Source organism: Alosa alosa, chromosome 2 (genome assembly GCF_017589495.1).
Source record: "Alosa alosa isolate M-15738 ecotype Scorff River chromosome 2, AALO_Geno_1.1, whole genome shotgun sequence".
NCBI classification, from domain to species: domain Eukaryota; kingdom Metazoa; phylum Chordata; class Actinopteri; order Clupeiformes; family Clupeidae; genus Alosa; species Alosa alosa.
In genome coordinates this window covers 29,004,516-29,015,765 of record NC_063190.1, presented here as the reverse complement: position 1 = coordinate 29,015,765, position 11,250 = coordinate 29,004,516, and the positions used below count along the sequence as shown (strand labels likewise).

The window sequence follows — 11,250 nt, the reverse complement described above, 5'->3', positions numbered from 1 at the left end:
CTGGACCAATAATATATATAATATATGATAATATAATAATAAGAATATGTCCAATAATACTCCAATATGCCTGGAATTACAAATAAAAGTGTAAATAATGCTTTTTTACTTTAAAATATTGTCAAAAGTTGTAAATATTCCTAGAGTATCTTAGTGCTATGTAATCCTATGGTAATCCTATGATATCATTCAGTTGAATGGGCATAACTAGGTTCCATATTTGCATGCTGTTGCCAGATGGCAACAATTATAGTAGTAAGTACTAACAACATATCCTAGTCATGTGATCTAACAATTATTTTTTTCATATCAAAATTAAAGTCCCCTTATTCACTTTTAAATAGTAAAATATAGGTTTGTGTTGCTACCAATTAAAAAACACTAAGATATTGTGTCCATATGGCAACACCATGCAGTAGAGGGCTAAAGGTTAAAATTTACATCATGTGGTCAGATATGTGGTGACCCACCTTGCTTCAAATAAATGATACCAATACTTTTTAAGTCATGTAAGATCACACACACAGAGAGAGAGAGAGAGAGAGAGAGAGAGAGAGAGAGAGAGAGACTTGATTACAATACCAATCTCCCAGGGTATTGAACTGCAGTCCAGTGACTAAGGTTTTGTACCATCGACTATCTTACATCATCCACTGGTAATCCATGTGATTATTTAGATAAAAATGATGTGTTACCTTTGAACAGATAGAAACATCTTTAAACATCATAATGTAATGCTAATAGTTCATTGCAGATTATGTAATGTTACTTTAAAAGAAACTACCCAATATTCCTTATTCATTTTGCATTCTTTGATGAAGGCCTGTTACTTTCAAACTAAACCAAATGTTGTCTATAACTGTATACAAATATACAACCTTGGAGAAATCCTTCTAATGAATATCATTTTAAAAGTTCAGTTATGTTGTATGTCTGGGTGTGAATATGACTGTCAGTGTGTATGTAATGTGTACAGGGGCCATCTATATTTACAACAGATTACCACTCATCCCCATGCCCTCCCCAAACACATCCAGACACAAGGCAGACAGGGCCAGTTAGCATCTTCAGTGTGAGCTTGGACTGATGTCTGGTTTAGCTGTAAGACCGTACCCTTGTGTTCCATGACAAAGGAAGGGAAAAACTCAAAACAGACTTTACTCTAAGTCCAAGGTGAGGATTTTGCTACATTTGTATATTATGTTCTATTTTACATAGCCGTTGGTGTCCTGTGACTATTATTGAATACAGTATAACACGTTGAGTACAGTGATGATATATGCACTTCAGTGATGAGACTATATAATATGCACTCACTTAAAGGGGTTAAGGTTAGAAAGTAGACTTATAAAGCTACAGAGGCAGTTGTGCTTTTTCTCATAGTTCTTCTGATAGTGTTGCTTTGTTCTTAATAGTATAGTTATTATATCATAAAGGCTATGTCATAACTGGTTACAATTTTGCCATTTCATCAAAAACTCTGGCCGACTCACATGTGGAGTCACTTTTACATGAATGACAACTCCCATGAACACATAAACTCTCATAACCCCTTTTCTAACATCCCAGATTACACACATAAAGTCGGCTCTGCTCTGTTAGATGTTCTCCTGGTCGTCTGTGTTCTCCGCGGGACCGCAGGTCCTCGACCGGCCCCCTCCTGAGGAGCTGGTGACGCGGATGCTCATGCTGGAGCTGACGGCGCTGCTCAAGCACACGGAGAAGCAGCATCAGGACCGCGTGGCCGCGGCGCAGCGCCGACGCAGCTCCTGCGTGGACTACAGCTGGCTCGCCACGCCGAGGAGGCCGTCTTTCCAGCTCCCCACCAGAGAGTTCCTGGAGTTGGAGGAGCTCTGCGCAAAGATCCCTCCCTCCCAGTGTGGACCGGTGATTCTCAGGTAGGTAGATTACTTCACATCAGTGGACCCAGCCAGCAAGGGTGAATCAGAAGAATAAAATAGCTGTTTATCTCATGTACAGATGTTGTCAGCAATTCAGGGAAAAGGTCACTGATATTTGAGCTCAGGGAATGAGTGCTCATACAAAACAGACAGGTGGTGGATCATGAGGAGCAATTCATTTAAATCTGATAAAAAAGTGTGTTGGATTAGAGTTGCACACTGCACCTTTAAACACCTTTTTCTCTTCTGGCAAAATGTATTCCTTTCTCCAAAGGAATTTCAACAAGCTTCATTAAAAACCCTTTCATTAAGAACAAATTAAGGCTCATTTTTACAGGGCAAACTGGACAAAGCTTTTTGAGAATGTTACTGGATGTTGAGTTATATGTTGATATACACCTTCTTGCTCCTCTCCACTCTGACGGAGCACAGGGTGCGTAACCTCGTGACCGAGTTCGAGCCGGAGGTCGGCGAAGTCTCGCACCTCTTCCGCTCTGTGCTGTGTGCCTGCCTGGACGAGGAGGAGCTGAGGGTCGAGACAGACGGCCCCAACCTCAGGGAACGCGCCCAGCTCTGGCGACGGCAGCACAGTCGGAGCCTGTCGCTCATCGCCCTGCCCTCTAGCCTCCGAATCCACCCGCTCTGGAACCCCTTCAAGCCTGGAGGAGACGACCGCACCCCGGAAGTGGAGGAGGATGGAAGAGGTGGTGTCGCGAGGCCCATCAGAGCGAGGAGTCTGCCGCAGATTAGTGTGACAGAGCACAGCGCACCAAACTGAGACTGAGGGAGAAAAGGCCGGTGAAGCATCAACACAGGAGGATGACTTGACACACTATGGATGACTGACTGGCGCGCGCACACACACACACACAAAGATTTTCACCATTATCATGGTGAAAGTTCATTGAAGTCCATCATACAAGGTATGGATACCAAAAAACTGTATGTTACTTGTGTATGTCGAGTAATTTTGAGTACACTTGTTTTTGTTTTACAGCAATATCTTTATTTGGTTGAAAATATTCTGGCAGTAGACTGCTTTGTGCATAATGCTGTAATTATGATATCAGAAGTAATATAAGAACAGCTTCACATTTATTTCAAAATTGAGCATAATGTCACTTATTTATTATCATTTACAATATGTAAAGTTGGATTTCATTTTTAAAAAGTACAAGGTCTCAGCCTCTCAGGGTTCTCTTCTGACCCATTCATTCTCTATGACACACTGTCCTTTTGCACACCGAGACCTTGATGACTGACACTTCCTTTCCAATGACAATACATTAAAGACACACACTGACCGATACTCTGATTTGCTGGTCCTAACCAGAGGCTGATACAAGCTGTAGAAAGCTTCAGAAAATATCACAGGAATGACAAATTGTAGATAAAAGCAGTTTTCAAATGTCATTAGTCAACACACACACACATTCTTACACATCCTCACAGACTTGACATTTGACTCAACAACAGAACTTACAGCAAACCATCCCCCTGACCTCACGTCTCCCAGGGGGACAGGGGGGAGAAGAGACCAGTATGCCACGCAGCCCCTTCAGCCTCTAATTGTAGAATAAATGCCTGCCAAATGCACAGTGGCTAGTGTGCTGCACTCACTGTTGACAAACATTTCCCACGCTGTAATCAAACAGAGTTTGCATCTGTGCCCTAATAACCCTAATCTTGCCGAGTGAGTGAGCATGACTTAGAGAGTTAATACAGAGGGATCAGTAACAGCCTTGGTAATGTTAAACCATGATAGTCCTACTTGGAACACAGGCAGTTTTTAACACTTGTTAGAAATGGACATGGTCTAAATGAAACTGGAAAAAAACTATACAAAACAATAAAATAAAATAAAATTAATTTGCCCAGGGTCTGTGCATTCATACCTCAGATGGTGTAAGCAAAGTGTTGGGTAGGCAATCATTAACAAGTATGCACCATGAGCAGCAAAGAATACAGAAACCAATCCAACACAGCTCCCTCAAAAAGACAACAACAACAACAACAAATGGCCTAAATAAAACTGGACACAGTGAAGATATAGATCAGGACTAATAATGTTGGGTAAAATGAAAACAACAAGGTCCTGAACAGTATCTGAAATATTTCAAAATAATATTTCATTACAATACTCAATAAGCCAATTCCAAATGACATGGCTAGTGCAGGCTACTTATTCAATATCACACACTTGTTCCCTGTTCCAACTACATGTTGCACTTTACTGATCATGGTCCAATTTCAGACATTAAACAGTGAAAGAAGACGTGAAAGAAGAATTAAATCAAATCACAACTGAAAAATCGCTTCTGGATTATTACGGTCATTCCCACCTGTGTGATTGCACAGGACCGCACCAGACAGGTAAGATGAACCAGGTGAGCATCTCACAAGGTGAGGGTGTGATGGGCGGATGAGCTAAGAAACTCCACTTTTGGCCACATCCTCTACCAACACCACCTGGCCTGTTCCATCCAAACATCCTCATCCCGTCTCCTCATACATTTAACAAAATCATTCAGGCTAAGAAGACGACAAAGACAATGAAGAAAACCATGAGGATGAGGAAGATTTTGATGAGAAGCCAACGGTTGCCAGACACCGATTGGAAGTACTTAAGGATCTCTGTGTGTGCAGCCTCCACGTTGAAGTGGGCATCCTCAACGTTGTGATCAATCCTGAGGGGAGAAGATGGCGAAATCTATTAGACAGATTAATTATAAATGATAAGAGGACCTACTAGAAATATACACATAACTCTGTACAACCATTATGAAACAGTATTACATCCTTGTGTAAATTAGTTGAAACAAATGTAATTTCCCCTGAATTACAATTCAGTACTGACCCGATTTTCATGAAATTTGGTGGAAAAGTGTAGCATGCTCCATGGAAGAACTTGTTGGATTTTATAGCAGATCTGAATCATGGGCTGGATCCACAAAGTGTTTCACTTTCACTAATGTTGTGATACACTATCTGGCCTGGGCAAAGGCCTGTTCACTCCAAGTGCCCTTTTAGTTTAAAGTGGTCTAATGCAATTTAAGTGGTAAGCAATTAGAATAATTACTGTATCAGCCAGTATGTGTTTTTTACACCTTGTTTCAATTACTTCGCACAATGTGATATCTGTTTCAAGGTAAACCAAGGGAGGCACCACTTTGGTCTGCATGTGTTTCTCTCATTTCACTCTGAATTCACTCCCTCTTATTCAGAGTGACTTACAGTGAACTAACTACAGAGACAGCCTCCGCTCTGCTTTGCTCAGGGGCACAATGGTGGCAGGAAAGAACTTGCAACCTTCTAGTGTTCCATTTGAAAACCCAAATCATAGACCACCACCACCACCCTCTCGGCCCTTCTCTTTATCAACCTGGCTCACCTCTGTACAACTTCCTCCTGCTCCTTCACCATATGAGCCAGCTGTTGAAAGATGGAGCCCAGCTCCACGATGGTGGTCTCGATGTTCTGCATGGTGTCTGCCCGGCTCTGAATGTAGGAGTTCTGAACAGGCACACAACAACATTAAAGCCCTCTCAGCCGTCTAAGATTTTACATGCTAACACAATCGATACATCAGAGCTCTTAAAACCTACCAACCTACCTGTTCATTTACAAGCTGCATCTGCTGGCTAGCACGGGAGTCCATGTCTATGGACACATCACCTGGGCTCCTAGACTCATCTTGCATTAGTAATGAGTTTCCTGGATCTGAAACGGACACATGAAATCACACATTACATTTACATACATGTACCCATTGAGTAGACACCTTCATCAAAACGCTTTACAGCACAGTTCAGGTATATATTTTCATCAGTATGTGTGCTCCCTAGGTATGGTGTTGTTGACACCTTACTCGACCAGTTTCACTACAGGGGCATACAAATACAATTTTACAATCAAAAGAGTATATATACTTATACAATTCACACTACCAATGGTTATAAACTAGGGCTGCACAATTAAAGGTATCCAATGCAGTTTTGTTTTTTGTGTGTGCTACTCGGCTCCCCCTGCAGTTGTGAGTATGTATTTTACACTACGGTCATAAATACTCCTCTTACTAGGTTTGTTTACAAACCGCCAGAGATAATTTCCGAAGGGCCATGTCAACTTGGGGCAGCCGTTGCCTACTGGTTAGCGCTTCGGACTTGTAACCGGAGGGTTGCCTGTTCGAACCCCGACCAGTAGGAAAGGCTGAAGTGCCCTTGAGCAAGGCACCTAACCCACTGCTCCCCAAGCGCCGCTGTTGTAGCAGGCAGCTCACTGTGCCGGGATTAGTGTGTGCTTCACCTCACTGTGTGTTCACTAATTCACAAATTGGAATAAATGCAGAGACCAAATTTCCCTCACAGGATCAAAAGAGTATATATACTTACTTACTTATATAAGGTAATATTGCATGATTTAATACAAATAGTAGGCTATTGCACAATTGCCGTAAAGCAATTCCTGATTCTCTGGGCCATTGGCCAGCAAGTTGCTGGTTCTCTGTAGCCGGCTAATCTATGGCTATGGAGGGTGAGTGATTCTCCTTAATACAAGTACAATTACCATCAAAATGACTTTGAAGCCATTATAATAAGGTACAAAAACTTGCCTAGGATGACTTTAATTGATTTATAATCAAAATCACAATTTCAACTCATGCAATTTGCTAAAGCAAAATTTGAAATATTGAACTGAAGCATGACTTTCAAAGATTATATCACAAGTCAAATCGCAATCGTAATATCTGTCAGAAATTTGTTCCCCAAATAGTGCAGCCCTATCATAAACAATGAGTGCTTTGCTGTCAGTCTCAACAGGATCTGAAGATTCATGTGAAAAAAACCCTTTTGGCCTTTGCTTCCTATCTGTATTACTGTATACTGGTTAGCACTCTGGACTTGTAACCGGAGGGTTGCCGGTTCGAGCCCCAACCAGTGGGCCGCGGCTGAAGTGCCCTTGAGCAAGGCACCTAACCCCTCACTGCTCCCCGAGCGCCGCCGTTGTAGCAGGCAGCTCACTGCGCCGGGATTAGTGTGTGCTTCACCTCACTGTGTGCTGTTTATGTTTCACTAATTCACCGATTGGGTTAAATGCAGAGACCAAATTTCCCTCACGGGATCAAAAAAGTATATATACTTATACTTATACGTATTATGGCCTTTGGTTTACATTTGGTAGATTCCACTCTTGTACCATCAAAATGCTGCCTGTCTAAGTAATGCATGACACCTTCAGTCACAGCAGACAATGGCGAAGTGTTTAAGACAGCTGGTGGGTTTGCGCTTACTGAAGTTGTGGGCTTGCAGAGGTGAGGCTGCATTGGGCGAGTAGTGCGTGGGGGCCTGAGAGAACTGCTCTCGTCGACTGTGCTGCTGTTTCAGATTCTTAAGAAGAATAAGTAGAGAAGGTCATCAACTCAACAGTAAAACCAAATCATTTATTTCCTGTAAGATATTCAGTGTGTGAATTTGCATTACTCTCACCTCTGTTCTGACCTCCAACACTGACTTGAAGTCATTTGACATGGCTGCCAGCTTTGACTAGAATAAGGAAAACAAAAGGTAAAATTGTATAATATAGCACTACTTCAAAGGATATTTCAGTGCTTTTGATGTAAGGTTGTCAGAGACATGTTATCGTTTGAAGCATCATCGATCTGATATGACCCATGAGGTGACCTATGGTCTAACAAGCATAAGCTAAATGGCAAGATGTTTAACATAACCACACTGCTCAACTTGATGATAATGGACATGTCTCTTTCCTCTTCAAGAAATGCAATAACAATGACATGCCTTGACATTCTAGGATGAAAGGATATAGCTTCTCCAAAGGAGTGAGATGTTTTTGTCGTAGTGTTTCTTGTGTGATTGAGTCTTACTTGTAACGACACAACTACTGTGTTGGAATGTGTCTGCAGGTGCCGGCCATTCTGTCCACTTCTGGAGCGCACCAGCTCCTGCAGTTGGGCTATCTGCTTATTTAGACTGTTGATGTCCTGAGGGAAACGATCAGAGGACAGTGTTGATATGTTATTTAAGCGATATGGCATGAGTGAGAGTTGGGTTGGAAAAAGATATACCCACTTCTGTGGTTCGGCCATGGGTTTATCCTTTATCAACCCCACGATCACGAGCCTTATTGCTTTTATACAACAATACAACAATTGTACTACCAACTAATCAAGTTTGTTACAACAGTTCTACTACCGACTAATCATGGTTTGTTCATCCTCCGTACAAAAAAATAGTTCTTGTCTGTATGTCACATGCTAAATTGAACATTCACTCTATTCCAGCCCATTCCACCTTATTCCGTTTTCTCACTCAATAACTGTCAAATGCGAAGTTATGAAATCGGTGTTCTCCCGTTTTTAAATTAATAGAACATTCATGTCAGAGTGATAACTATAGGTAAAGTCTCTAAGAGGGCATGTCCTGGTGTAACGGAGGCGAACTGAGGTAGCATGCTAGTTGCCCGTGTAAATCCTCACACCCCTGACCTTAAGAACGCTTCTAACCGCTGAGTTGGAAGCCTGGGCTTTTAGCTCAGGGGTTAGAGCATTCGACTCCTAGGCCTGTGTGTGTTGAGGTGGCGGGTTCAAGGGCCATGGGCAGCGGACGAATTACGACCTCGGTTATAGTGGGATATCCCCACTCTGGAATGCCTCTTGCATCAATCATAAATTAAGTCTGACGAGACCGAACAGTTGCACATGTACCTCTATTTACCATGCTACTGTTAAACTTGTTCTAGTTTACATGTGATACAACAAAATTATTTTTCTTACCTGTTTCACAATGTACGTTAACTCATCGATTTCAGTGGCTTTATCATCAAAAAGAGACTTCCTTTTGGCAACTGCACATAAAAGGCAAAATATCATACATTTTTGTTTGAAAATAATCTGTCAACAAAGGAAATGTTGTTATTCTTTCAACAAAAAAAACACTTACGTATCGTCAGCTTTTCAAGTTTGGCAAAAGTATTACTCAAGTCTCTCCCAATACGTCTATAAGAAGTAAGAGAGAGATAAGTGAGACAAACAAAATGACATGAAGTGCACTGCACGTTAACAAAGCACACCAAATAAAACACAAATGATTCAAAGAGCTTATTGCAGATACGCACTTTGCCACAAGAGTGAAGTCACTGCGTTGTCTGACAGCACTGAGAGCTGGTTTATTAGTCTGGAGGCCATTCTGAGAAAGCATGACAAAACGATTACCAACGATTAATTATTCAACGGTTAAAAGAAGCTAAAACACAGTATTTGCATATCAAATAACTAGTCATGTCTATTCTGGTGTCCTTTACATGAACAAACAACTTCTCACACAGTTTGTCCTGATCCCACCTTATCTCAGAGGGCTCACCTGTCGTCCCTGCAGAGACCGGCACACAGACTGGAACTCTGTCGTACGGTCACGGCAGGACCCCCCACCTAAATCTACAGGGGGGGCGAGGGGCAGAGAGGTAGAGAGGGGGGCATCGGGCTGCTGGAGCAGTTGTGGCTGGGTGAGGGATGGCCCCAGATACACCCCGTCCTCATTGCTCCTGGGTCCGTGGCGCCGACGAGTATTCATGAGGCCTATCGCACATCACCTATCAGAACAGATGGAAAGAGAAGAGAACAGATCTACATTGTATTGTGCAATAAACAGTGCAGTATACCTGCAGACATCTTCAGAAGAGTTGTTTTTGATGGGGCTTGATGACACATCAATTCAGCTGTAGCATGTGTGAGTGTCGATTTAACAGCTGACACACGTCCCATTCTAGCAGCTATAATAAGCGTTTTTTTTTTAACTACTTTAACTTTAACTAAATGATGGTGCTACTCGGACTGCAGTCATATGCAACCCGCTGATCCACTGAGGAATGCATCAATATGATCATTCAAGCTCTTCACATACAGGAGTTTACGCAATGGCTGATTCTTACTTCTCATTGGTCCAAATGAAAATGAACTCAACACCTGAACTATTAAACATCAGCTGTTCACTTCTTATAAACTGGTAGTTAACTGAGAGTAAGTGTACCCAAAGGCACGATACTAAAACACAGTGAGCCATTATAAACAACAAATAACCTGTTACAACTAGAGCCTGAGGCGCTAACAGTTCATTTTGGTGTGTTGCGTTAGCTGACAAGCTGGCTAACGATGTTGTTAGCTACCACCAGCCCGGCTGTACTAAATGGCAGGAAAGGAAACAGAATTGTATTTAAATAGTATTTGCATAATCTATTTTAACTTGTCATCCATGTCTCAATATGCCCAACACAGAAAATAAGGTGAAGTAATTTCATACCGGAATTACCTCCTGATGGTTTCTTCGTGTATTTTGATCCGGGTCCTTGTCGTGCATATGACATCATGCCACGTCGACGTGTACATTTCATTTTTTGCAATGCCCCTAATGTGCGCAGGATGGCAGCACATTCACAAGTTCAGTACAAACCACATTACATTAAAGGAGAACTATGCAGTTTGTTTAGCTTAATTTACCTTATCTTCACAGCTTCAGAGTCATTGGAATGGTTATATTAGTTTTTCTGGGGCAAATGGTGGCTGTCTCACTTCCTCCTAGCATCTGTGAGCAGAGAAACCCCCCTTGCAACTTTGGGCCAGCGGGCCGCCGGACTCAGAGACAGAAACTCCACAGCCTCGCGATGAAACAAATTGCTTTACTGCACTACACACATACACGCTAGGGACCGGCTAGAACAAGGTAGGGATAGAGTTTCTCAGACATTTGTCATGGCAGAGCCAGCGAAAAGAAGCAAAAAGCGAGTAAACCGTTGTCACAGGAACGGGGAAGAGGAAACGGCAGACTGACCGATTGAGGAGTGTCGTAAAATATATACTCTAAAGCTGTAGGGAGATAGCCTGACGAGCCAGACCCACATTAAAACTATAATAGATCTAGTTTAAATTACTGTTTGTTGCCTATTTACACCAGAATTTTTTGAGTGCATGCCAAACATGGCTAGAGGAACTTGAAGAGCAATTTGCTCAATTTGACAAAAAAAAAGCCTAGTACTACTACAGACTACTTAAACTTTTTAATATGTGCACGGTGTAAAAGTTTGAAACATTAAACTAAAATATGCGTACACTATATTTAACTTCATATTATCATATAGCTACCAAAACATAAATGTGTATTTAGCACACAAGAAACCAAAATATGGATGTGTATATTGCACACATTACATGGGTCATATTTCCCAATACTAAGAAAAACAACCTCCTTTGAAGGCATTTATGATGATCTTACATCATCCTAAGAAATTAAGCGGTGCTTCTGGTTATCACACATATTTAACATAACATTATTTTTCA

General features: G+C 41.8%; 2 protein-coding genes across 7 annotated transcripts in view; one reads left to right on the top strand and one right to left on the bottom strand.

Annotated features, from left to right (window-relative positions):
• The window catches only part of LOC125311928 (protein RD3), a 30,045-nt gene extending 27,043 nt beyond the window's left edge, over positions 1-3,002 (top strand). For 2 of the 4 annotated variants that reach the window (XM_048270353.1, XM_048270328.1), the window contains 3 exons: positions 999-1,173; positions 1,570-1,898; positions 2,334-3,002. In XM_048270353.1, coding sequence (XP_048126310.1) covers positions 1,603-1,898; positions 2,334-2,679 — 642 coding nt within the window. In that variant the 5' untranslated portion in view covers positions 999-1,173; positions 1,570-1,602 and the 3' untranslated portion in view covers positions 2,680-3,002. Of the gene's footprint in view, positions 1-976; positions 1,174-1,569; positions 1,899-2,333 lie in introns of all 4 variants that reach the window. The other 2 variants (XM_048270335.1, XM_048270345.1) reach the window with 2 other exon arrangements.
• Positions 2,980-10,312, bottom strand: stx5al (syntaxin 5A, like). Of its 3 annotated transcripts, none has more exons than XM_048270318.1 (11): positions 10,226-10,312; positions 9,281-9,509; positions 9,036-9,106; positions 8,861-8,916; positions 8,695-8,765; positions 7,786-7,902; positions 7,388-7,444; positions 7,192-7,288; positions 5,515-5,621; positions 5,293-5,414; positions 2,980-4,588 (listed from the first exon to the last, which is right to left on the bottom strand). In XM_048270318.1, the coding sequence occupies exons 2-11, from the start codon at positions 9,488-9,490 to the stop codon at positions 4,429-4,431; spliced, it is 1,068 nt and encodes a 355-aa protein (XP_048126275.1). In that variant the 5' UTR covers positions 9,491-9,509; positions 10,226-10,312; the 3' UTR covers positions 2,980-4,428. The 3 variants fall into 3 exon arrangements, with proteins under 3 accessions (XP_048126275.1, XP_048126264.1, XP_048126253.1); XM_048270307.1 differs by having other exon boundaries at positions 10,217-10,294; XM_048270296.1 differs by lacking the exon at positions 10,226-10,312 and adding an exon at positions 9,849-10,091.
• Positions 10,313-11,250: the final 938 nt, after the last annotated feature.

Excerpts from the sequence above, each read along its gene's own strand:
- stx5al (XM_048270318.1), bottom strand. The coding sequence starts at position 9,490 with ATGAATACTCGTCGGCGCCACGGACCCAGGAGCAATGAGGACGGGGTG. Across the intron at positions 7,903-8,694 it reads TAACGTACATTGTGAAACAG|GACATCAACAGTCTAAATAA; the intron begins GTAAGAAAAATA and ends CGTTTCCCTCAG. Across the intron at positions 5,622-7,191 it reads TCTGCAAGCCCACAACTTCA|ATCCAGGAAACTCATTACTA; the intron begins GTAAGCGCAAAC and ends TGTCCGTTTCAG.